Source organism: Pezoporus occidentalis, unplaced genomic scaffold (genome assembly GCF_034315485.1).
Source record: "Pezoporus occidentalis ecotype Australia unplaced genomic scaffold, CSIRO_AGI_Poc_V1 ctg32, whole genome shotgun sequence".
Lineage (NCBI taxonomy): Eukaryota > Metazoa > Chordata > Aves > Psittaciformes > Psittacidae > Pezoporus > Pezoporus occidentalis.
Genome location: NW_026915158.1, coordinates 3,088,392 through 3,115,699, shown reverse-complemented (window position 1 = coordinate 3,115,699; position 27,308 = coordinate 3,088,392). Strand labels below are relative to the sequence as shown.

At 39.9% G+C, this 27,308-nt stretch overlaps 1 protein-coding gene across 3 annotated transcripts in view; it reads left to right on the top strand.

Moving 5' to 3' along the window:
- The window catches only part of SLC9A7 (solute carrier family 9 member A7), a 74,359-nt gene that overhangs the window by 29,068 nt on the left and 17,983 nt on the right, over positions 1 to 27,308 (top strand). The window contains exons 2-13 of one of the 3 annotated variants that reach the window (XM_062628613.1): positions 5,770 to 5,969; positions 7,219 to 7,296; positions 7,992 to 8,068; positions 9,078 to 9,190; positions 10,548 to 10,653; positions 11,612 to 11,748; positions 15,637 to 15,747; positions 16,097 to 16,185; positions 16,296 to 16,409; positions 18,818 to 18,929; positions 19,867 to 20,020; positions 26,268 to 26,327. In XM_062628613.1, the coding sequence (XP_062484597.1) occupies positions 5,770 to 5,969; positions 7,219 to 7,296; positions 7,992 to 8,068; positions 9,078 to 9,190; positions 10,548 to 10,653; positions 11,612 to 11,748; positions 15,637 to 15,747; positions 16,097 to 16,185; positions 16,296 to 16,409; positions 18,818 to 18,929; positions 19,867 to 20,020; positions 26,268 to 26,327 (1,351 nt within the window). Of the gene's footprint in view, positions 1 to 5,769; positions 5,970 to 7,218; positions 7,297 to 7,991; positions 8,069 to 9,077; positions 9,191 to 10,547; positions 10,654 to 11,611; positions 11,759 to 15,636; positions 15,748 to 16,096; positions 16,186 to 16,295; positions 16,410 to 18,817; positions 18,930 to 19,866; positions 20,021 to 26,267; positions 26,328 to 27,308 lie in introns of all 3 variants that reach the window. The other 2 variants (XM_062628614.1, XM_062628615.1) reach the window with 2 other exon arrangements.

Sequence of the window (27,308 nt, the reverse complement as noted above, 5' to 3'; positions counted from 1 at the left end):
CCTTAATAAGTTTCAATTGTGTTGCAGATTGAAGCCTCACTCCTTACAATGACAGATTAATAACCCTTCTGCTGAAGCATTGCAACACGGGTTGGGGTGGGGGGGATAATTATTGTCTGGGCTTTTTTCTTTTAAACTGTGAAGCTTCATTTCTTGCTAGTGTCTGAGGCAGGTGATATTACTGTAAAGCTTTTTGTAACAAGCAGCTTGGTGTTACTCTTTTTGGACTCTGAGGAGCTTGTGCCCCCCCTGTTTGAGATATGCAGAGTGTTCTGAGCATGCATATGCAATAAGAGAAAAGCAGTAACAAAACACAACTATTAAATAGACAGGAAGTTTTCTGTTATATGCCATAGAGTGGCTGCTGCTCCTGCTGTTTTCTTCTCTGGTGCCTGCCAGTGGGGTCACCAGTGTACCTGGGGGAAAGAATCTTAGTGTTTGGGGGTTTTCCTCATTTGGCTTAGAAATCTGTGTTGAATGAAATGCTTCAGCTGTGCTCCAGGGAAAGGGAGCCACAGTGAGGCAGAAGACTTTGTGGTTGCCCATTGCTGCTCACACCTCTAGGAACATGTGTGGAGTTAGTATGTGTATTGCCTTAACTGCTTTGTGGTTTATAGCTAAGGAGAAATACTTACATTTTTGAAAGTATAAAGAAACTTTGTAAATGTTACTTATAAAATACTTAACAGCAAATAACTTGTTAAATCTGTGTTGCATGAAACAATGGTTATATGGTAAAAGAACTTAAAAACATTTGAGTTGTGATTAATTGCAGATTCTGGTTGTCTTTATACTCTCTGACAAATACTTGTGCCTTTTGCAACAAAAGGCACAGGTATTTCTAAGTTTCAGGTGTCCCTTTAAATTGAGTTCTATAGCTTGTCTAACCTTTTCCACTGAGTCACTACTGAAATTGGGAACTGGGTCAGGAGCCTTGATTCACAAGCCTGTGCTTGGACCACACACCACATGCTCTTAGTGCAGGACAGCAGTTTCTTCCAAGGCTGAGCCTTCAGCTTAGGTTGTTCAATATGTAGTGTGGGGTTGTGGTTTGTTGTAGGGTATTTTTTGGCTTTTTTTTAACTGTGTCTTTTCTTGACTTTTAGAATCTAGGGGAGGATACAGGGAGCAATTTTTCTTCATGGTTACCATTTACCACACCTTTATGATCATGTTTCTGTGATTGTTATCTTCCTCAGAGTATCTATTCATCCCTTTAAATCATTCAGAACAACCTAGTTTTTCCCTGGAGATAGAATTCTCCTGTGCAAATATGAAGCTATATGTGAAACTAATTTCTTCAGAAACTAACGATTGAAGTTCCAAAGCATTCTTCTGTTTAAATCTCTCTGTAGTTGTATTTTTAAATTGCTTTTTTCTACCTTAAACCTGTTCTTTATCCCCATCATCAGTAAAAAATGTGTATTACAAAATAAAATGTACCTACCTGCTTACATAGTTCATAATTCTTTTTGACCACTTCACTATGCACATGAGTATGTAGATCATACTAACATGACACGACCTGAAAAAGAATTAGTTCCCCTAGGAAAAACCATAGCAACGGTTAGTCAGAAGGCATTTTTGACCATCATGGATGCGCTTGTGGGTTTCCTGGAACCCATGTCTTGTGAGGAGGCAAGGGTGTGCGCAGTGCACACATGCCCGGCAGCACAGAGCCAGAAAGTTGATTTGACACTTGCTTCTGCACAGTGTCCCAGTAACTTTTTTGAGTAATCTGTTCATTTAAATTCAAAACTATGCTTAGCTTGGCTTATTTAAAAAGTGAATAAATTGCATATTACTAAGATGCCCTTGATAGCATAATGTATGTTTGCCTATGAGGAAGAATTACCAGCTTGTTTACTGTCTTTTAGCTTCCTTATCCAAAATAGCCCTAAGGCAATGACAAAGCATGACATTGAATCTGTTATTCAGCATTTCAGGTTTTGGATATCCCCAAAATTTCCTCCAGACTTCAAGATTGGCATCAACTGCCTCCATTCCCAGTTGAGAAATGCCCATTTTTCTTCACGGCAGTGAAGACGTGTCTTGCATTTACACTGCTGAACATAAACTGCCAAAGATGAGGATTAGTTTCAAAATAGGCTTCCTATTTTTCAAGTCTTGCATCTTCTGCAGCACTGTGACAGGCTGATAAATGCCATGCTGGCAGCGTTGCGCCATTGATAAAGTAGCTAATAGATTGGTGATGCCGAATGTGAGATGCTAATGGGTGTCTGGAGCTCTGCAGCCCCTTGCTCAATCCTTCTTCAAGGGGTTGTATAGCGGTACTCATCTACACTCCTATACAGAATAGTACAGGTGAATGGCAAGCAAATGGCATAGAGAGTAGGTTCTAGCATTTCTGGAGATGATATGGAACAGGTGATCTCATTTACTTTTTATTTCTTTTTTATGTGCAGCATTGCCAGCTTGGTTCTGGATCAGAAACAACACTTGAATTACTTTTTAAGACATGTTTAAACTTCCTCATTAGTCACTGTCAAATTTGAAGGTGTGGACTGTGAGGTTCACAGGTTGACCCTGCATTAGGAAAAATACTTTCTCTGTTGGTGTTTCAGGCTATTTATAGTAACATTTTCCAGCTGTGGTATCTCAATGCACACAAACAGCCTTTATTAAAACAATCTGTGTGACAAATACTGTGTATTAGTAGTAGTAATCTTTTGCCTTGAAAATACTTACATCTTTCTTGCCAAGCTTTTCTTCATCTTTGGTGTGTTGTAGTTTGGTTTTGTTTGGGTTTTGGTTTTTCTTTTTTTTTTTTTGTTGTTTGTTTTCTTGTATTCAAGCTGGTAGAAAGTTTAGTTTGGGAGTAAGGAGGAAAATTCTAGGCTTTTGAATGTAAGAAATCCTTTTTACGTATTCTTTGTGTTTTTCCAATAGCAAGCAGGTATTTTACTGACAATTGCCTGCACCACAAAGAAGCTGGTGTCCAAGTATCCAAAATGTGCCTCTGCATGAGCTGGGCTAAAGGGAGACAGGCTGTGTGCCAAGATGAGGCAGGTTCTTGTTGCTGAACAGTGCTGCCCAGCTTGACAGGCCAGTCAACGGTTTGCTGCAGTGTTGCTTTAAAAATGTACTGGTTTTTACGTTTAACAAATAAAAGGAAAGCCGTGTCATGTCTGTCAAATGTGTCCAGCTGATGCATTTCACTTTAATGTTCAAAACTTGTTATTTTGGGACTATGATAAATATAGCAGTATCCTTGTACCTTTATAAGGTCAGAAACCTTCCCTCCTTCTAACTCATCTTTTGAACTATTGGGTGCTTAATGTTTGTTCTAATGAAGCTGGCCATGGACTTTGTGCGGCCTCTTTGGACCCCTTCTACTTTAGTACTTATTTCCTTTAATGACTGAGCCATGGGTAGCTTTAGCCACCTGAGTCTTTCTGCTGGCCTCTTGCCTCAACACTGTTCGCCCTGGTCCCAGCTGCATCTTGCTGCAAAGCAACAGCCTGGCAGCAGAGATCAGATGTTCATAACTGCATGGTGCTTCTTGCAAAGGTTGTCCAGTTTAGTATTTTAGCAGCAGGTGTATGAAAACACAGTATTTCCCTGTAGCTGTGCTAGCTGGGCCATGGGATACTGAGGGTTAAAGGATGTTTCAATTCAAGCACTAAGTATCAGTAGTAGATATAATTGGTATATCTTCAAAACCAGTTTTAAAATAACTGGTATATTTTATTATGCAGAGAAAATGTAGTGAATGGATTATATCCAGTTCTATAATGCAATTGCATCCTGCTCTCCAGTGCCTCTTACTAATGCAATAATAATGGGGGATTTCCATCTGCTTTTGCAATGAATTCACTCAGGACAATCTCTGAGCCTAAAAGATGTCTGTCAGTGTCCCCCTCTCTATTCTCAGCTTAGCACCAGTATAGATTTGGCTTTATGCCACTACTATGTGTAAGCTCTTCCCTACAGTTTTCATTCTGGCTTCCGACTTACTATAGGATTTCTTGCTGATGCTGGTTAGATCTGTTTATAACACAGTCAATCTTCCTGATGTAGTCTGTACAGCTAGCTCTTCTTAGGGGTGAGGGGGTGAGAACAGCAGGAAGCTTTGGCTACTTGCCTGGCTGGGTTGATGAGGATATCTGTAGCTGTAACTGGTAGTGCAAGTGGCTTGGATGTGACTGGCCGTAACCCGTCACTGTGCAGAGCTGCATTTCTGCTGCACCCATCGTGTGTAGCTGTGAAAGGCCCCGGGGTTGTTAGGAGCAAGCCTGTATAAACCTCTGTATTTAAACTGTTAGCATTTGAAACTTCAGCAAGTTGATTTATCTTGCTGGGGGAGAGGTTCTTCCCCTATGTTTTCGTTGAGTATGTACTTCTAAATAAAACAGATCCTAATCTTCTAGCTAATTTTTTAATGATCTTGTTGCATCTGTGTTCTCTTGATAGTAGAAAAAGAGGGCCAGAGGTGAGCTGTCCACTTGTGTCACAGCTACTGCCATCTCATGCATTAAAACTATTTTCCCACTGTGAACTTGAAGAGAATGAGGTGTGTTCTCTTGGTTGGCTTTTCTGGGGGCATAGTTTGGTGACTTTTTGCACTATGCCATGACGATAAGGCTGTCTGGGGGGTTTGGTATTTGGCTTTTGTTTTTTTTTGTGGTGTGTGGTAGGATTTTTTTTTCTTATACCTCATCTATTCTCTGGTTATTACCTGTCAGCTTCATTTTCCATCTGGGAAAACAGGTCTATGGATGCAGAGTGAGGGTCGAGCAAACCTAGCATTGACTACTGACTTGTCAAACATTCATCTTCATCTTGAAGTTGTCTGGAACAAGGATTAAATCCCAGATCACCCTAAGGCAACAGGGGAGCCTTTAAGTGGGTATTGAATTGTTTACTTACCAGACCAAAACCACTTTCTTCTTATACATACTCACCACAGAACTAGAGTCTTGTTCTTAGTACATTTTAAAAGGAATGGTGCTGAGTTAGAACCTTATGCGTCTCCAGCCTCCTGGCATGGCCCTTCAATTACATTGTAAATTATTTTTTGGCATTGTGTTTGATGCATCCTTTATTGATAGTGTTTTCTGTTTGGATTTTATCTAGGCTGGCTGAATAATTCTTCTTATATTCTTGAATCTTAGGTCTCTTGTCATTACTCATTTTTATCTTTATTTTTGGTTTTGTGAAATGTGGAAAATGCTTGCAAAAGACATAGCTGGCTTCTTTGTGCATGGTATCCAGATTTTAGTTGCCAAGTTTGCAGAATATGCAGGAGATTGTGCAACAAGCATTGTTTGCTTTTTAGATTTGCCAGGCAAAAAAGTTGCATCCTTGCTGCAGCTGTAAATCATTGTGGCAAACATCACTGTTTCAGCTCTGTTACGGCCATGTGTTTTCAGCAGTCATTATTTGCTGGCAGTGATTTATCTGCTCCTTTCTGTCTTTAGGCAAGTGCAGCGTGTCCTACTGTTTAGCCTCTTGTGTAACTCAGGGTTTACATATTACGGGTTTGAGAATGAGGACGACAAAGCAAGAAATGAAATGTTTTTGTCATTTCAGGCAGATAACCAGATTTTATAACTTCATTGGTAGCTTTGATGTGCTCAGTGAGCCTTTTCCTCTGTAGGAAACTGATAGTAACAATTCACTGCAAAATGTTTATGTTACACATATGCTTGTGATGTTCATGCATTATACCATGGACGTCATTTGAAACTAGAAAGTTAGGTACAGGAGTAGCAAATCAGTCTCATGGATTTCTTAAATCTCTTCCAGGACTCATAGTTGGGGTGATCTTGCGATATGGGACTCCCTCTACCAGTGGCCACGATAAGCCGTTCAGCTGCTCACAGGAGGACAGGCCATTTACAACGCTGCTGGTCAACGTCAGCGGGAAGTTCTTTGAGTATACTCTCAAAGGGGAAATAAGCCCTGGGAAGATCCACAATGTGGAGCAAAATGACATGCTGCGGAAGGTGAGGATAGACCTTTCTTGTGCTTGGCTGTTTCTCCTTTATCTATGCTTCCTATAGATAGATATTTGCTGTAATAGATACTTGCTGTTACTATTCCTTATAGTAACAGCACTTCAATGCCTAATTCAAAAACACCTTCTGTATTATATTATGCTGGTGAAACTGTGCTCTGTTGCATGTATGTAGTGCTTTCCCAAAGCCTTTGGTGGCTTTCTGAAGACTTAAAGTGTGTTTCTAACATCTGTAGAGTTTGGGAAGACCAATCGAACAAAAAAACCCCTGATGCTGTCTTGTATAATACCATATAAGGAACATGATAATTTCTAAGTGAAATGTGATGATTAGTGCTTTTTCTCTGCTTTTTTAAATCTCTTTATTGTCAGGAAATAGTTACTGCTTACATCCCCATAATCCACCAAATGAGATAGCCTAGTACTGAAAGTGAAATTAATCTGTCAGCTGTTACTCAGATCTGCTCTTTGGCTTCTTATTCTCCTCAGTGTCAGGAATTAACCACCTTTTGTGTATACCAAAGCTAGACTTTGACGTACAGAATTGAGACTTTAAGGTTTGTAACCTAAAAATACTTTCTGCTATGAAGAGAGCTTAGGTGTCTGTTTGTATGTACATGTCTGCTATAGATATCAAAAGCTAGCTGAGATTAAATTATTCCTAATATCTAATTTAAATCTGCCTTCTTCCAGTTTAAAGCCATTTGCCCTTGTCTATCACTACATGCCCTTGTAAAAGGGTTGTCATGCATAATTATCATGAATATCTGAAGCTTCTACTGAAATACATGAAAGGGACATATGATTCTAATTCCTGAAAACCAGTCTTGTATCTGATTTGATTGGTCTGCAATAATTGTGCAGTAGCTAGATTTGCAAGAAGCCAAAGCTAAAATAGCATTTCATCTGCATATGTATGGATAACATGTGCCACAGTAAAAGATTTTTAGCAACATTTCTGTTAGAATTTTTTTAACTTAGGGAACTGTGTTTGGGACTGCTGCAAGGTAATCATTAGCGTTGGATGTGTAACGCCTGTCTTTTCTTGATGCTGTTTACCAAGAAGAGCTGCAGCTTTTTGCTGCTGCATATGAATAGAGCTGGCTGGTATTTTCGAGGGCCAGTTTAGCTATTTCAATAACCAAAAATAGTAGTTGTCAGAACATGAGAGAGGAAAAAGACTTAACAACTTGTGTATATCTCTTTCTAACTGAAGTTTCGTTATTTTATTTTTTTAGGTAACATTTGACCCAGAAGTTTTTTTCAACATTCTGTTGCCTCCTATTATTTTTCATGCCGGTTACAGCCTGAAGAAAGTAAGTGTAACCATTTCTGAGGAGAATATCCCTTTTTTTATGTGAGACTGATGATTTGTTCAGGAGCGCAGTCTCCATTTCAAGCATTTTTTTTTTATGGCAATAAGAAAAATTTCATTTCCCCCATAGATGGTTAGGTCATATTGTTTTAAGAGAAAATAAATGTAATTTTTACTATAAACACATTAAACTATTTAATCTTGCAGATTTGTTTTCCTTTGAACTTTGCCAGAGGTTAAGAGTTTCATTTAAAGTAAAAGATGTCCTGCTATGAATTGTTTTGGTCCTTCTCATATATCCAAAATGCAGTAAATTATGCTGAGAAGTGGACCCAAACCTGAGTGCCAGTGTGGATATGTCAGACCCTGAATGGCAGAAGGGTCCAGATTCTGCTTTTAATCGAAGATACCATGAATTGGTGCTGGTTTCCAGCTTTGCAGTTAATTCTTACATCTTTTATGAAAACATCTGTGTGGAAAATTTCCTGTCTATAAGCTACATGTAGGATTTAATAGCTCAGATTCAATGTATTCAGTTTATTGAATTTGAACAGAATTTACATTGCAGTAATTGGAGCATTTCTCTGAAACGGAAGAGAGTTTCTGTGTATTAATGCATGTAATAGTGTGCTTATGTTTTCAACAGGTGATAAAACTTCTTCTAAATAAGATTATAAACCTCTTTTTCCTGTGCAGAGACACTTTTTCAGGAATTTGGGGTCTATCTTGGCTTATGCCTTTTTAGGAACAGCAGTCTCTTGTTTTATTATTGGGTAAGTAAACTTCATGATATCAGTTCCATTCTATACTAATGTTCAAGTTGATAAAGTGTATGTTAAAATTGCCAGATTGCATCAATTTTGTAATTTGCTTGAGGATTTTATTTGTGCATCCTCCATATAAAATGCAAATGCAACTTTTGCTGAGACTCATCCCACTTCTAAATGGTACTATCTCTTGAAATTGACAAGTTTATAATATTGGCAAAATATTGTCAATTTCGAATCGCTTGACAAGTTCACTGAACTCAAGAGCAGCATCGGGTTTCTGATGTAACTGGCCCGTACAAAAAACCCAAACAAACCCATCTTGTTATACTCTTATTGAAGTTGACTTTAACTTGAATTGTGGACATTACGTGTAATAGAATTTTAGCTATCAAACCTTGAGATGTCCTTTCAGTGCCCACATGCATGCACATGCTCTCTCTCTATGTACTTGTGTGTGTATATATAATCTTACGTGTATCTGTGCACACACATATAGTTTCATAGCTTGTCACGTTGGTTTACTTGCATACAATCTCTTATGTTGCTAATATTACTGTGTCTGGTGTATGAATATTCTGAAACACAGAAATCCTGAATTGCATAGGTGACATTGGTTTGTCTCAGAGAATTTCAGTAGAGAAATATTTTGAAGGCTATTCTTAGCTCAGTCTTTGGCCTGTGTGCTGCATTGGGAGAAGCAGTTTTGAGTACGGAAATGTTCCCTTTGGTGGGAAAAAAGAACCTATAAATTCTGTGTATCAGCTGTGTGAACAGATTTCTTGCTTTTTTGCTGGCTGTAACTTATAACTTCCAGTTCATGTATCACTTCACTCCTTTCCTAGGTAAAAGAGGAAAACTAATTTTGAGAGCTTAGTGTTACACTGTGGCAGTATCCCACAGAGCTGTAGCATAACCAAGCCTGCCTGAAGGACTGTTGCTTGTGCTTTTCTTTTGCCTGTCTGAAATGCACCAAGTTGTTTGACTTGGACTGTTTTATCCTCTTTCTCTTCAGGAATCTCATGTATGGGGTTGTGAAACTAATGAAGTTGGTGGGTCAGCTCTCTGATAAATTCTATTACACAGACTGCCTCCTCTTTGGAGCGATAATATCTGCCACTGATCCAGGTAGCTTGCTGAACATTTTTTTAACAACCTTCCAAAATAATCCCATTGCTATGGTTTAGCTGCATGGCACAAAGATATTAACAGCAGATGATTTTCAGTTACGTTATGCTAGTATCTCTGATCCTTTTCTCAGAAACGTATGCAAATTCTGAGTGTTGTGAAAGCTGTTCTGTCTTGGTTTGGAGCTAGACCAGTATGACATGATAGTATGTTTGGAGAAAAATGTAACTTTACTGTTCAAATATCTTAATTTTTTTTTTCCCCAGTAGGTTTTATGTTTAGTGTGCATCAAGTTGGACTGCAAGTAGATGAATCTATTACATTGTCTGGATAGAAGGACTTCTTCCTTTAGCTGCATTGCTTGGAACACTGGATAGTTTAAGAGCAATATTTAGGGCTTTAAGGCTCTTTAGGTGTGACGTGCTTACGTTTTTCCTTCTCCAAATGAGCTTCACGTATTACAAGTTTAAGCAGAAGAATGTTCTTGTGGCAGAATAATTTGAGCTTTTGCCAAAATAATCTAGTCAACCTTCAAAGTCCAGCAGGCTCACACAGGTGTCTCTGCTTGACAGAACAGTCTGGAGAGCTGGTGTGTGTCAGGGGCTGGGGTAGGAGTGGGGAAATATGAAGCTTGATGTTTAAAACAGATTATTTGAGGTACTCAGTGGTGATTTGTGTGAAAATGGGAAGTAGCTCCTGCGACTGAGCTGAGCTCTGAACAGCTGGTCATTGCACACAATTTATGCAAATAATCACCAGGTGATTTTTGAAGCTCGTATGCAGAAGCATCTTCCAGATCGTGGTCTTTCATCTCAGTCTGAAGTGTCTTGAAAGGATTTTTATGAATATTTAACAGTATTGCCCTTTTCAACTGATGTGCAAGTGCACACTCCTGTAACACAGTGTGTGCTTAGGGAAATAGGATTATTAGCACTCTTACAATGGCTGAAATACTAAAGCTGTGTCAACAATCCATACAGCCTTTAAAAGCAGCAAGAGCTGCACTATGTTTTGTTGATAATCTTTCACAGAACATCTTCTAAAAAAAGAATAATGAAAAATAGCATCAGGGCTTTGGTGCTTTGTCTGCCGCATTCCTCTTGATCATGGAGGCTTTCTTACAGGTACAGTGCAGATGGGAGGATAACAGAACCACCTCCTAATGGAGCTGTCCTAAAACTGATGATGGAATTACTTACCTATAGATAAACGTGACTAGTCTGCTTCCCAGTTGAATTTTGATCCTGTACTTAAATTTCTAGGGTTTGTTGCTTTAGGCAAACTAGAGTCAGCTCTATCAGCTCATGCAATTGTTCCTGAAGTCAGCCAGTGTGTTTTTTCTCTTTTCTTTCCATAGTTACGGTGCTGGCAATATTTAATGAGCTGCATGCTGATGTTGATCTCTATGCCCTTCTGTTTGGAGAGAGCGTGTTGAATGATGCTGTTGCCATTGTATTATCTTCGTAAGTTACTACCTGAATTTCTACTCTGAAATTACTTAATTGTTTTCTGTATTTGTTTAAAATAAATGCTTTTTTTTGAGAAATGTTATTTTAAATATAAGTGGGTTGTCTTGAGCTGAGCTAATAACATTGCAAATGTTTGCCAAGATCCCTCATGCATATGTACATGGCATATTTGCCCTCAGTACGGGATTGTCTCTTCTGTTGCTCAGGTGTTGTTATTACAGAATCATAGAATCATTTATGTTGGAAAAGGCCTTTAAGATCAAGTCCAACCATTAACTCAGTACTGCCAAGAACCTTGTACTGTCAAGTCCACTGCTAAACCATGTCCCTAAGTGCCACATCTAAACATCTTTTAAACATCTTCAGGGATGGTGACTCCACCACTTCCCCGGGCAGCCTGTTCCAATGCTTGACAGCCATTTTTGTGAAGAAATCTTTCTTAATATCCAATCCAAACCTCCCTGGCACACCTTGAGGATGCTACCTCTTATTCTATTGCTTGTTATGTGGGAGAAGAGACCAACTCCCACCTCACTGCAAACTGCTTTCAAGTAGTTGTAGAGAGCAATGAGGTCCTCCCTGAGCCTTTTCTTCAGACTAAACACCCCAGTTCCTGCAGCTGCTCCTCATCATACTTGTGCTCCAGACCCTTCACCAGCTTCGTTGCTCTTCTCTGGACCTGCTCCAGCACCTCAGTATCTCTCTTGTAGTGAGGGGCCCAGAACTGAACACTGTATCTGAGGTGCAGCCACACCAGTGCTGAGTACAGGATGATCACTTCCCTACTGCTGCTGGCCATGCTATTTCTGTTACAGGTCAGGATGCTGTTGGCCTTCTTGGCCACCTGGGCCACTGCTGGCTCATCTTCAGCCAGCTGTTGACCCAAAACTTTACTTGATATACAGTTTTCTGATTGCATTTCTAACTTCTCATTGTGTTACTGTCCTTCCAGATCCATAGTTGCATACCAGCCAACAGGAGAAAATACCCATGCTTTTGATGCAGCAGCATTTTTCAAGTCTGTTGGTGTTTTTCTGGGAATATTCAGCGGTTCTTTCATGATGGGAGCAGTGACAGGAGTTGTGACAGCTCTGATATCCTTTTTCACGTTTAGCTCTTCCAGACTAGATGCCACATTCAGGTATTAACAAGGTTCTTCTGTTTCCACCTATACCAAAATTGATGCTAGCTTGTTTTAATGAGTATGAAGGTATGATCAGTAGTCATGTGACCTTTGTCTATAGAAAGGCATTTTAGGTACCCACAGAAATCAACTTTTACCAATATAACAGTAGCTGCACTTGAAGTAGAACAGTACTCACAATAGCGCTTCATGCTAGAAGCGCAGGGGAGGCCTTAATGTATCTTAATGTTCAGTTTCTTTTTATGAAATTAGAAAAATACTCTTGATTATTATTCTTGAAAGCCATCTCCTATGATAACTGCTATGTGATTTTGTCTTCAGCAAAATCATTAATAGGTATTTCTGACCCCATAGGTTCTCCAATTCCTGCATTTAAACTTTCTGCTGGTAATCTGATGTTATCTGTCTTGGATAAGATTGTATCTCTACCAGAGTTAACATCATAATGTGAAGTGCTTTGCATGATCTGTCCTGTTCTCTTGAAGCTTACTGCTGCTATTTGATTAGAGCTCTGAGGTACTCAGCAAGCAGTCTTGTGGGGTTTTTTCTCATGCTCAGGCAGTAGATGTTAAGCCTGACCTGATCCAGAAGTCATGATGCCTCTTCAGGAGAAAGAAAGTTCTTTGCTTTCAGACTGGCTAGCATAACCGTGTTTGTGCCTATCTGAGATTGCTTTGATCTGCCTAGACTTCTGAACATTGACCTAAAGGGGCATAATGTGCTGTTTTATACAATAATCATGAACCTGTGACTCTTCAACATAAGAAATAATGTCTTAACTGTATCCTGTTATATACACACTGTGCAGATTTGTCTGATATTTCTGTAAGATGGAAACCCTTGAGGTGTAAGGGGGAAGATGTGCCTTTGATGCTTTAGTATTTGGTCTTCCAGCTGCACTGATCCACAATCAGTGTGACCCAGAAGCCATCTGGCTTTTAAGCTACTGGTCATCCATAGCTCCAGCTGCTCAAATGCTGTTGCTGTGGTTTTTGGCTTGCCAGTTGGGTACTAATTACAGCTGAAATGCATTCAGATCCATTTTGTAAAATCATGGCTCTTAGACAGCAGCTGGTTCTTGCTGTTTCTGATGTTTGTGCTCAGGAGGTGGTATGAGGCTGGGAGGGGAGAGGCTGTTCAGAAGACAGCCTCTGTAGTGGTTTGTATGTGTGTTTCTGTTGTTTTAGTTGGGTTGCTCTATTATACAACTTTATTTTCTTTTGGAAAAACACTGAATGTCATGCAAGAATGTGGCCACAAACTGTAAATTTGCATTTTACGCTTTGTAGCTGATTAGAGCCCTTAAGTCATGAATGAAACAGACTGTTATCCCAGTATCTGTGAAGCACCTCTCTGAGGGGTTTCATGCAGACATGCATTGCCCTTTGAAAACAGACAGAATACTTAGTTTCCAAATATGATGCAGATAATATGCAAGGACTTGTTCTGGCTTTCAGCAATCTGTCTTAACCTCACTATCTGTGGTTGTTTTTCTAGCAGTTTTGTACCACTTTGTATTTTCTTTGTAAATTGCAGAATCTGCCTGGTTTGAAATGAAATGAAGCAGAAGGCCATGTCTAGGCCTTTGTGTAGGAATACATAGTTAAGAAAACAGAAACAATAATTTAATTTGAATTTATGCTTTAATTTGTTCAATTTTATGAAAGAATATTTTTTTTCCTTATTCTCACCTTCATCTTCCTCCAAAATAATGAGCACAAGCTTTCATTTCAGATTTAATTAAATGTTTTGGTATGGTTACTTATAATAACAGCAAGGGGAATAAAGAATTTTATTTTCAGAGCTGCCAGAAAAGATTGAACATGAGGAATTGGCTCTGATAAGGGCCCTTGCCTAACTTCGGGGGAACAAGGTTCAACCTCTTCCTCTCTGACTGTGCTATCCAGTTTTTGAAGCAACCATGAGTGCCTTTTAAGCCAGCTACTGGGATGAGCTTGTGGTGGGATTATCTGAGTGCTCTGTGAGATGGTTTCTATGTTTGCTATGGTGGATGTTGCTGCTCCAGAAGCATGATCTTGGAGGATTGATTGGGAGAAATTCAGTGGAGTGTAACAGTACATCCTTAACAGTTTTAGAGAGATGGTTTATGTGGGGAAGTGACTGTGGAGAATTAACAGCTGCTTAAAAATGTTGAAGTTTATATTTGGTGCCAACTGTCATGGGGAATAATATTTTTTTGATGATGATTTGGGCTTTTGTTTTGAGGACAACCTTCTGACAAAGCAAGGTCACAGCTGAAGGTGTGGCTGGAGTTTGTGTTTCAGAGCTCTTGACCTCCTTCAAGTTAGCAGAGAATGCCAACAAGAAGTAGATGTGGGTGGGGAGCGAGTGACTCGCCTCAGGATTGCTTCATCCTAACTAGGCTTCCATTGAAACACTGCCAGCTGCTTGCCTCTGGTGTTAATCACTTGTGGCTTGTTGTGAATGATGTGATATTCTGTGATAAAGCCCGCAGGAGACTGTTCCCACAGAGGCTCCTGGGGTACTTGACTGATGCTTGCAAGAGGCAGTTGAGGGTGTTGTGAGCCCCAGGCCTCCCAGGGCCTGTGAATTTCCTGTGAAAACCAGTGCTGCTCGTTGCTTTTAGATCCCTATCCTGTAACAGCCATGACTCCTCAAGCAGCAGTGCTGCCATTAGCTGGTGTGTGTTGCTTTAGAAAGCCCAGGATGCAGCTGTGTTACTTATGGAGAGCAATGGTGGATGACCGTGCAGTCTTGACGTGTCCGTTGAGGTACTGGTTGCCTTCATAAGAGCAGGGGAGGGTGCTACCACCTTACTGTTTCAAGTGTGCTTGCCTTGCTGTTCTCACACTTGGATTTCAGAGGACATCATGCTAGCTGTCAGCTTTCAGAAAGACCAAGAATCTCTATACTACCTCTGCTAGCACATCATTCCTTCCTGTGTCTTCTACTAGAGTTGCGCATAGCTGTCTGCACCTCAGTTACACTGAGCTGTTCAGTGTTCACCTGGTGCCAAAGCAGCAATGAGGAAAAAAAAACAACCCAAACTTCTGTGAATATGTGAACAACTTCTGTAGTATGTGAAAAGTTATATTTTAAATTACTGAAATCTGTTGTAATTCTTCAGTAGCTGTAGGAACTGTTAATTCAGTGTGTCTGACATTTCTCAAGGTTTGCTCTCCCCTGGAAGATGGACTTATTTGTTCTTCCTACTGAAAAACTGAATTGCTCTGATTGAGTTGGCTTTTACTTTAAAACATATCAACACAAGGAGAGAAAATATATTCTATTGTAGGCAGGATTTCTGTTTTGCCTCCAAAAGAACAGAGGAAGCCACACTCGCTGAAGAAGTTTTGTCAGCAAATCTGAGCAGAAAAATTCTGAAAAATCTACTTCATCTCTTGGAGTTGCTGTAGTCAAGAACTACTGTGAATTACATTCTTCTGAATGTATTTTATGCTTTATTTAAAAGTAGGAGGGATCCTATGGGGGTATGCGAAATCCTAAAAAACAACAAAAATCCCCAAACAAAATGCAAGACGACAGTTTAAAAGGAATTCCAGGTATATATACCTTCCCTGCTGGCACTTTGCAGGGAAACGTGGCATAGAGTAAGATACTACCTCAACAAGGTGGAGCCACAGTTCTGCCACTGATATGCAGCAAAAATTGACTGTTGCCAAAGGGGGACCTTGATTCTGAAGTTTTACCTTGATGTGATGGAATTTGTTTTTCAGCACTAAAAATGTTTATTTTCCAAGAGGTGTTCATTGTTAGCACCTAAGTGTTTTCCATAAATACTGGGTACAGAGAAGCCAAAGAACTTCTTTTTTGGCCCCTTAACAAGCGACTTAACGTGACGAAGTTTACCAAGTTGCACTGCTTCCCCCTGCTGGAAACGGCTCTCTTCTTCTTGATGTCCTGGAGCACCTTCTTGCTTGCAGAAGCTTGTGGGTTTACTGGTGAGTTGTTGGGATTCAAGCATATGGAGACAGTAGTCCTGTCCATCTTAGCAGCCGTTTTTCCACTCTGTTATGTAAGCTTTTCTAAGAGAAACATGGTGTTGGTATTTAATGCCTTTTTCTGTACAATGCCATTGAGGGTGCAGATCACTGTGTACCAAAGGCTTTTAAGAACAATGGTTTGGTTCAAATACCACCTCCCCAACCTTCAATCTAACTCACTTGAAAATAAGGTTCATAAAAATCTCAAGGTTGAGGAGTATGTATAAATTTAATAGAATTTGGGAAGGGAAAATGTGTTGAGCTCACAGAATAACAGCCTGATTTTTGCATGTGATTCTGTTCACAGGTGTGGTGGCTGTCCTCTTCTGTGGAATTACCCAGGCACATTATACATACAATAACTTGTCAGCTGAATCAAGAAGTCGCACTAAGCAGGCAAGACTGTCATCTTTTGTACAGTGTATTGCTGTAGTAGTCCACATACTCTTGTTTCTGAAAAGCATCTTTATTGCTTGGCCTCTAACATGTGACTGTTTTGTTCCTAGCTCTTTGAGGTATTGCACTTCCTGGCTGAGAACTTCATATTTTCTTATATGGGTTTGGCACTGTTTACTTTCCAGAAACACATATTCAGTCCAGTTTTCATCATTGGAGCTTTTGTATCCTTTTTCACTTTGTGTGAAGTTTCTCTATTATCTTATATACCTGAATACTTATGGTGTCTGCTGGCATTACCGCATAGAGGGTGGTGGCTGACCTGAGTTTTCCCGATGTCTTGCAGGCACAATAATTGTGAGAACAATCTGTGGTTACTCCTTACATCAAAGCCTCTGTGCCACACAGCTGTTGGCTGTTACCTGAGCAAGTGCTAGAAGTTGCATAATTTCAATAGATAAATCAAATGCCTTATTGTATGACTTGCCTATTGACAGCTAGCAGTGCTTGTGTTGCTTTTGTATTCAGAATTTGAAGGCCTAGAAAAGAATTCATTTATTTCTTCACTTCTAATGGTCCCTTGAAGAAAGCAAGCAAGCCTCAAATGAGTGAAGAGGATCGTGGGTGAACAGTTCAGCAATGCCCTAAATGTATAGGTCAGGATCTCAGGTGGTGGGAGGGGGAAGGAACTGAGCTGTGGTACAGATGGTGACACGAAGGGTACACAGTGCTGAAAGGGCTGGTGTTGGAGCTGGTATGCAGTTCCCCTTGTCCCTTGCTGACTGGTACATGGGTCTTATTTCCTGGAACTGAACGCTTTTGTAGTAGTCGCACTCATGTAAGCTAGGAATCACTAGATTGCTCTCTGCATGCTGCTCCTGTAGAAATGGCTTATGTAACTGTTTTTTCACTGTATTTCTGGCTGCTTGAAATTTCAGAGCAATTAGAAGTGTGCATGAAGTAATGGGAGCTAGTCTTCCAGTTTTGGCTTCTCTATGCCTGTTGCAGAGATAAAACTCAGTGGAAGGACATATAAAGATGGCCTAACGTGGAATGTACTACTTCTCTCTCCTTCTTTCTACCATTTTCTCATATCTTTCTACTGTTTCTATGGATTTATCCAATTTGTCTTTATTTTTCTTTGGCCACTTTTTTTCTGCAACATTAATAAATGTCCTCCCGTGACTCCTCATGTCTGTTCTTCTGACCTAAAAAGTGCTCCAGAGCCCTGCAGCCACTGGATATATATGAGCAGAATAGTTTCATCTGGTATATTAACCATTGCAATTTTCTGTCTTTGCTGTGGCCTTCCATCCTCTCTTAGGTTATGCTATCTGTTTTGGTTTTGATATCAGTATTTATTTTGTTCCTTTTTCTTCCTACCCACCTATCTTTTATTACATTTTCCACATCTTTTTCTGCCACCCCACTCAATCTCTGTTGCCTCTTGAGTGTTTTTCTACCTTTGTGAGCAGGGCAGCTATACTAGCACAAATTTTTTGCCTCAACAACTGCTGTCCCTGATGAATTCTCACCTTGTGGGTGTGAAATGTGGAGGCATCATTAGCTATTGAAGCACAAAAGCTTGACTGCAAAGGTACAGCTAAAGCCTTAATGTCATTGACAGAATGCTAGCTGTTGTTCCTACATGCATTGGTCATGATGGCTTCTGATGTCTTATTTCTGCAGCCTGCAAAAGGATTGCTATGAAAGTTGTATGGAATAATTACATGAAGCTTTTTTACAAGGTAATAATAAAAATCTTATTTTCCTGGAGACACAACTTCCTGCAGACAAGTAGTGTTAATTTGCTTTTGTTATGGCAACAGTACAGTGGTGTCTAGAGCTCATGCATGGTTTCCTCTCTTTTCCATGAGAAAGTTGTTTCATTCTTCTAATTCTGTTATCCCAGCAGCAAATGATCAGTGTTTGGCTGGCTAGTGTGTTGATGTTTTATGGGATTTCAGCACATCACTCTAGTTTGTTTCAAAGTGCTCCTTAGACAGTTGGGGGTGTATTCAACTTTCTGCTTCTCCATTGGAACCACTGGATGTTTTACACCACAGTAAGGATGTGAAGGAGCTTACCACCATGAATTTCTGCAATACTCTTTTAAACTTAATTCTAGTACTAACAAGCGGGTTTTGGATTTATCATCTTAGTAATTCTGTATTTTCAAGTGCTTGCAACTCAGTAGGAGCTTTTGTCTCTGAAGGAGCCATAATGGAGTTGTCACTTCCTGGTCTTACACTGGTTTTTCTTCTGTACATAGGCCTGCATTTCTGTGGGCCTGAAACACATAATCAAATGGTGGTGGTGATAGCTGTTTAAAGTGTGATTATTTTTATTTTATTTTTTAAGGAAATTCTTCCTTTCTAGAACTGTTAAAGTTGATATTAAGTATAATCTCATTGTGCAGAAACAAACTTGGTTACGTTAAAATTTGCTTTCTGTGCCATGAGTTATGTGTGCAGATAACTGGTGAAAGTCTGGTTTATATAGATAGAAATAACAAGAACCTTTGATATTATGAAGTAAACCTTTCACTAAAACAGAAGCTTTATGTTAGAGCCAGGTACCCAAGAGTGCATCCCTCAGGAAAGTGAAATCCTTAACCCTCAGCTGTGAACAGATTGCAATATTTTTTGGCAGAGCTGCACACATCTACCCTCTCTCTTTCTTGCTGAATCTGGGCAGAAGGCATAAGATCAGCTGGAACTTTCAGCACATGATGATGTTTTCAGGTAAAACCAAAAAAGTTTGGTAAAGCAAAAAGTCTTACTTTTAACTCATTTATGGTACTACCTTCTGCTTTTATAATCCACATTCATTCTACTCCTGAATAGAGACTGAAAGGTTGTTGCAGCATGTCATCAGGTATCTTTCAACCTTTACAGAAAGTGTGTCATGTCTGGAAAGAGTGACATGTCAAAATGCCAGGTGCTGGCAGAAAGCAGTCACCTCATGTTGGGAACAGAGTATTTTTCATTTTGAAGTACATCTAGAGTGAATGGGGGAACTGGGATGTATCTCTTCCAGAAGGTTATTTCTATCTGAGGTGTTGTACACATTGTGCAGAAACAAGCATCTGCTGAGAAAATCAGGCGTCTTTTTGGGTGCGCTCTAAGACATAGTTGGAAAAAGCAAGGTATAGGAACTTAGACTGCCTTACAATTTCTGTCACACAAATAGCTAGCGGAGTTGCATAATCGGGGCTGGGAGGAAGGAAGAGAAATATAGTCTGCATCTGAACATGTTATTAACTGAGCTATTTTTCCAGCTGATAACCTCGTATCAAGAACTCATGCTTCATTTATGGAATGTGGAAAAGTGTGCATATTCATTTGAATTCAGGGAGCTGCTTGATTTCCGTAATATATTTTCCTTTTGTCCTCAATTTGCTTGTTTCTGCATTTCTGTCCTGTTTCTGGAAATATTTACAGCTTTTCTTAGCACTTGTGAATTCTGTAAATTACAGAAAACTACCAGGGAAAATCATGTTCTAGATTATCACAGCACATGATTTATCAGGGAAATGGTGGGAATTAAAATTTACCAGAGCCCAGTGTTTTCTGCCCATCACTTTGTGCCTGTGTGGCAGGGAAGGAGCAAGGAAAGATGCACGGTTATCAATAGGTGTGGTTGCACTACTGAAGCCCTGCTATTTCATTCTTTGCATAGGTCTCAGGGGAGCCATGGCATTTGCTTTGGCCATACGAGATACTGCTACCTACTCACATCAAATGATGTTCTCAACAACTCTCCTCATCGTCTTTTTCACTGTGTGGATTGTTGGTGGAGGTACAACTCCCATGCTCTCATGGCTGAACATCAGGTCAGTGCAGCTACGCCGGGGAAACTTCACTTTTCAGGTGGCAACTGTGCTAATTTAGCATAGCTCTACAGAACTTGTTTGAAGCTTGCTAGAGCTGTTCTAGGTGTTTAGAACATCATGTTTTATAGAGGAAGGTGCTAGTGCAGGCTGGTGAAGAAAATGTATTGATGCTGTTGGGACTCAGCCAAAAGATCTCTTACGCTCTGCAAGCAAGTACCTAGGTCCTTGTCAGCCCAGTAGTATATGGAATAGTGTTGCCTGATACAGAAGCCCCTAAACTGGAAAGAAAGAATTAATCTGTCTAGTTCTGTGTAAACTTCTAAGTGTTCTAAGACTTTTCCCTGTCTTTTGACTTTTGGTAACGGCCCCATTACGTTTAATTTAAGTGGAGTCTTTAGTGGATGGTGCTAAACTGAATGCACTTCAAACATCTATCCAAACAAATGTGATGTTATCTAAACAACTGGGATAAATGGGATCCTGCTAGTCTTATAGCCGTGTTTCCTCCTGCTTTGGTGATACCTGTGAAAATGGTATATAGTGAGGTTATAGACATTTGTCTGTAAATCCTGACCAATACTTAGTACACTCAGGCTGCAAGTACATTCATGTTTGAGGATACTTATCAACAGAAGATGTTAGAATCATGAATCAGTCGTTGTTAAAGATCACCTATGTTACCATTCTGTGAAAGTTTTGGCAGTTGTGGGGGATAAAGGTGAATAGAGTAGAATTAAAACCATACACATTGTAAAAACCCTTCAGTGTGTTTTTCATAGGTAAATTATTTGTGCTCTTTGGCACTTGAAAGCTTACTTTGTCTTGCTTTCTAATTGTGCTAACCAGAATTTGTATCCCATTGTCTTGTGACAGGATAAGAAAAAGCAATTTTTAGATAAAATCAGTGTCAGTCTTTGGAAGAAATGATTATTCCTGAAGACTAATGCTGTTTTTGGAAAACTGGAGTGAACTCCTTGTGGCAATAGGTGGCAGATTGTTTCTAGGTTGGCAAAAAGAAAAAAATGGGTAGTACTTTCAGAAATGCATGTAAACTCCTGAAGGTAGCATGCTTCCAGTTGGAGACAGACATTACAGCAGTGATTTAGAGTATCTCAGCTCTGACTAACGGCAAACATTAGGAAATCACAGTTTTCTTTTTTGGTGCTAAATGAATCCATTTCTGTCTTTTAAAACTGTCCTTAAATGCAAGTTCCAGGTGTTTGGCTAGCACACCAGAAAGAAGCATCACTTCTGTGTAGTAAGGCTCTCTGAAGGTCATGTTGCTAACAACAGGTAATACAACACATGGTGTGAGGTCAACAACAAAACCAGTTCCAGTGCAGTTGTATCGTTAATGACTGTGAAATACCACATCCTAATGATATTTTGAAGTCCAGCCTTCACTGGTTTGTGTTCCTGTTACATGCGAGAGCTGTGCAATGACTAAAAGTACCTGGCATAGGTGCCATGTGCAGCTTTCCGTTTGACATCTCTGACAACAGGAGGAGATTTCTGTACAGTGGTGGTATATAATGAACAAATGTACTAATAAACCTCTGCAAGCAGGACAGGAACAGTCTGCATAACTGGCAGCATGCACAGACTGTCCGAGGCATGGGGTAGGGTACAAGGGAGCAGAAGATGAGCTCTGGACAGCAGTACACAGGTAAGAACACTGCTTGCAGTCGGCTTGCAGTAGTTGAACAGTCAGCCAAGAGCTGCCTGCAGCCCCTGCAGTGGTCAGTGTGTGGATATCCCTTTTCTGATCTCCATTTGAGTGGATTCCAAAGCCTCTTCTAAAGTGACCTTGATGCAACCAGGTCAATAAAACTGACTCTTAACAGCTCTCATCATAGGTGATGACATCCTGAGCCTTCTGCCCTGATGTCTGCACCTCTTTTGCACCTCTTTTGTTAGGGAACATTGCTGGATATTTCCTTCAAACCTCATCATCCAGTAACAGATGGGATGTGTTGCTGACCAGCTAAGTGAATAATTATGTTTGGCCTACCTGTATCAGAAGGCAGCTTCTGCGCGCAGTCAACCATTACTTCTGTCACAGGGCTCCTCCAGCCATCAGTGGTAGGACAGGACTAAATTCTAGTATGTGGCCCAGCTCCTGGTTAACTCTAAACCAGTTCTGAGGCAGCAGCTTACCCCATTCCCTCACCGTTGAGTCTAGGAAGCAGTTTGTGGAAGCATTCAAGAATATACACTTCTTTAGCAGAACTAATTCTGGTTCAGTAATAAGACTCCATGAGCCTGGCTGATGAGTTGCTCCTGAAGGGAGAAAGGGCTAACACCATATCCATTCCAGGTCTGCCCTTTGGGTAGGCTGTGCTTGCAAAAATCACTAATGTGGCCAACAAGGCAGAACAGCTGGAAAGGCTGTGATGCCATTCCTAGGCAAGTAGCTGTCAAAAGGCAGTTCAGTGTTTAGCTGTAGCTTTCTGGGAGATTTACCCACCCTTGCTAGTAAACAGTAATTTTAACTGTCGTTTGTTTGACATGGTTGACAAAATAAATTGGTACCTTCCTTATTATGGGAAGGATATCACGTAAACAAGGGAACTCTATGTAAGAAGTATTTTGGAGAACTGCATGGGTATGTCTACAGCTATCTTGATAAGCGCTGCTCTGTTAAGGAAGGAGACTGCAATTTCTGAGACCACATGAAATTAGATTTGTGCCAGAAGGTGGCAGCCGTGTGCAGCTGATCGAGAATTAGAAACTTGTTGCTGCTGAAGTACTCTCTGTAATAGAGCCCTTTCTGCTGGAAAGCAAGCAGTCCTGTCTGACCTACAGGTTTAAGAAAAGAACACGTTAGTTTCCAGCTGAATTTTACAAATGTGCTGCTTCTCTCTTTTTCTATCCCTTTCTACTCAGTGGAAGTGGTAGGCAGCAGGAGATGAAGATGAAATGCCTCCCTTGCAGCACAGGGTATAGTGCTGACACAGGTCTGAGGCCCCTGTCTCTGGGGAGGCGTGGGATAATTTCTGAGCCTTAGCACTTGCCATTATGTTAGATTGCAAGAAGCTAACATGAAAATTAAGTTGTGGTAAAGTAAAAAGCAGTGTAAGAAGGAAAACAAGAAAAAATGCCCTCTGCTTCCCTTGCTTTGTTCTGAATGTCTCACGTAATCAGGAGAGCAGGAATCTTTCCAGATAGGGTATGTCACCAGTGTACCAGGGTCCATTAACTAGGCTTAAATGTAGAGCTAAGCAGAGAACCCATGGTTTGTAGCAGAGGCTTAACTTCAGTTTGCTGCTTGACTATTTAGGAAAGTGAGGTCATGACAGCAAAATCTGAATAAAAATAATGGGATCTTTAATGAATAAAAAATAATGGGATCTTTAAGTGCTTTTGGCTTCTGCCACTTGATGCTGAGCAAGTTAAAAATTAACACCAGAAACTGGAGTTAAAGCCCTGATGTCATGTGTTTTGAATTTCTTGGCTGTCTATCAGTGGGATGTATCCAAGCATGCAAATAGTAAACAGACTTATCTAGGAGTAGATTTTTTTTTTCTTAGAAACTAAAGGAAGACTTGGATATTAAAAATATAGTCTCATCCTTCTGAGGCTAAAAAGAAGAAAGAAAGAAAGAAATAATTTCCTGCCTGAAGTTTTAACAGTCTCAGAAAACTCAAGAGCTCTGTAAATCAAAACCACTGGCAAAGTTCCTCTTTTCAGAAAAGTAGCTGACTTATCATTTCATTTATCTGTTACAGGAAAAAAGGGAACTCCTGTCATTTGTATTGCAAAACAATGTTTTTTTCCATTTTTCATTAGAGGTTATTGACCTGGTTCTTTTTATGTTGAATGAAGTAACACGTAGATTAATGCCTTCCTCTCCTCCACAATCTGCTTCAAATGAGGAAGCTCATGGTTATTTTAATGAAGTAATTTCAGTTATATTTAGTGACCTTTTACTAAATCTTAAAGCACTGTATCTTTCAATTTAAAATATTTTAAGTATCCTTCTACCACAAAAGCTAAAGGTTGCACAGAAAATGTCAACTTAGATATTTACTACCTTATGTCGGTTTCTAAGAGCTTTCTATTTAGTGATTTGTATTTTATTTTTTCCTTTAAATGGGCAAGCTGAAAAAGAAATCTGGAAACACTGACTCTCACATAACTGCTATGTTAACTACCCAGTTATCTGGGATGGTGGTAAAACTGACAGCTTGGTGGCAATCTCGGGTTATACTCCATTATCTTACCCAGGGTGATCCAACAGTAAAGTGTGCATTTCTTAAATACCATGCCTCAGTGTGCTGCAATGGCAGGAGGCAAGTACTGATGTTGGGATCCAGCTTTGTGTTACATTTCAGACTGGAATGGGGGATGTCTGATAAGAGGTTATATCTTTCTGTTTTGCAGCCTGTTTCCATTATTCTACAACTTAGATCCTTCACTGCTTTATTTTAGCTGCTTTCTGCTGCTCTTGAAGGGCAGATACACAGACAGTTCTGTTCCTTGCCTTGTTGTGGTTTTTTTCCTTTCACAGTATCATTTTCTGCACTGTTTCCTCCAGTTGTCTTTCCCTGCCTAGTTTCTCCCATCTTTCTCATTCTTTCCCAGTCTCTAGTGTGTCTCATCATCAGTCTTGAATCTCTCTTGCTGGAGGTGCAATGCAGCCTCTGAACCTCCAGCCTCACCCATGTGGGTCTTTCCTTTGGTAGGAAAGAGATTGCCTCATGTTTTTGATATCTGGAATTAAGCACGGGAGATGCTTCCTTATCTCTAAAATAAATTCTGTGCTCTAAACCATAACAGTTCACACCGGGGAGAAAACGTGTGGGGAAGGCCCATACCCTGTAGGAGCTGGGCTGAGATAGATCTAGGAGCACATGGGTGGTACGGGTTTAACTGCCAAGCTTTGGCAAGCCTTAGCAGGCAGTTTCAGGAGTCCTTATCTTTGTTAGGTAAAAAACCCAACTTTGTTAGGTAAAACCAACCTGAAACAACATTTCCTAATTCCAGGGTTGTTTTAGTGACTGGGCTTTAGTTTTTATTTATTTCTGTATCATGCTGGTGGGAATTCTCTTCTTCCTCAGGCATCCTCTAGGAAACTGTTGAAATCTTCCAAAATAGCTAAAATTTTCCAAAAATGCTGCTCTCATTATAGACATCTGGGAAACCTTCAGTGTTCTGACTTGGCAAAGGCACAGCAACGAGAGAGAAGTTGCTGAGGGGAACTTGTTGGGCAGTTTTAAATTTTAGGTTTTGGTGCACATGCAGAGGTGTCTCAGTTTTGCCCTTTCGGAACAAAGTGTTCTGACCTGGAGTGTATGTTTGCATGGGAGAACAGCTATTGAACTAGGAATCCAAAACAAATCCATCTAAAGTCTTTGGCTCAGCCTTCAAGGATTAGAAGAGTGCATGCTCTTCATAGCATGAGTTATGGCCTTAAATATTTGGTTCATTGAGATGTCAGCCTGCAATCAGGTGTCTACACTTGCTCTTTGTAAAAGAGGTCTTCTCTGTGGATTTCTGATCATCTGGGCTTTTATTTCACACAAGCAGTATATAGTTCATGTAGTATGCCTTCATGGAAAAATAAGGGAAAAAAGGCCCCCACAAGCTGCTAAGGAATTCATGTGGAAAATATTAGAAACCAAACATTTTTTCATGGGTGTTTAAGTACAACTGAAAAAGGCAATGCAAAGTAAAAACACATTCTGCTATGACTGAAGATCAATGTTGCTAAAGATTGTTAGCCAGTTATTAAACAGTTTATAAAAAAAACGAGTGATTTAGTACCTATTACCAGTTGTTTTGGACTGCTCTGAAACTAGGCAGTTGTTGATGGTTATTGGCATCCTTTTTCATGTACTCATAGCTTCCTGTGGTTATTTTCTCCAATAAGTTTTTCTCTTTTAGACTACATGCAGGTCCGAAGTGGTAGGAATTGGCTTAGATCAGCTCCGTCTCTTTGTAGAGCTATCGAATCTAATTTTCTGGTGGAGGTAGCCTGTCATGAATAGAGGTGTTTTGCCAGCCTGAATCTGAACGAACAAAGAGTGTTACTGGACATCTCAATCATAAAGAGCTGCTGTTATTAATTTTTATTATTTTGGTCACTTTGTCATTGTTCTGCTGTTCTCAGTCTTGTATGCTTTGTTCTTTTTTGTTTCGGTTAGGGTTTTTTGTTGTTGGTTTGCTTTGTTTTGCTAAGGAGCTCTGTAAAGCTACCATCTCATGAACATTTTGTTACTCACACTGCATTCTTGTACTGTACCAGAGTTGGTGACCACGTTCCATCGGTGGAAGAGATGAGTGAAAGCCGCTGGCTGTACTTCAGGTGACACTGTGCTTTCCTTGATACCAAATTAACCTCGTGCTTGGCTTTCTTCATCTTTATAACACTGAAGTGTGTATTCTTTTTTCATACTATGGCATGCTTCTACTGCTTCTCCTTTTCTGCAGAATGCCATAGACATTCCTCATTTCTGAGCCTGTTTTCTTCTTCTGAGCTGGGAGAGTGTGGATCACACATCATGTCTTTAGCCTAAAAAAAAATCCACAAAACACCACATCTTTTAACTCTGTGTATGGGTAATTAATGAAGCAAAGCTAGCATCTCTGACCTGCGAAGAATTAAAAGCTGAAGAATCACAGATGCTACCCTGTGAACCTTTATAACACAGGTATTCTTAAGCATTCTTTGGAGTTACTTTATACAACTGCTCAGGTTGGAAGGGACTTCACAGAAGATTTAGCTCAGCCTTTTTGGGGGTGTATTTTAAAAACTGAGGGTTATCACATTGCTTCACAGGAAGTTGCTAGTAAGAGCGGAAACAAACCAGAATCCTAGTCTTTTCCAGTTGGTGGTTTTTATAACTGATACATAGATAGAAAGAGAATCAACCAGAAGATAAATCTTTAACTGGGATATATAAGGCATGTGTATTGCGTGTGTGTGTATATATATATATACACATCTACAGAATATTTATGCAAAGAAAACTCTTTGGGATGAGGCAATAGTAAGTTTCCTGTCATGATTGAAGGTTCCCAGCAAACTACTAAACTTGCCAGAGATTTAGTATGCTCGTTTGTACAGAGAATCTGAGAACTATTATCTGTTGCAGTCATTCTTGGCTGCTGCCACAGCAATTACATATGCCAGAAGGCAATAAAGCCTGGTATTTTGGTAACTTGTCATCTATGTGTTGCAGGGCATTGGAAAGGTTTTTGAAGTGTCAGAAGAAATAGTTCCACCATTTAAAAATGACATAGTGGAGTACTTGAAGTAGTTCTGTCTCCATTTTTTTTTTGCCAT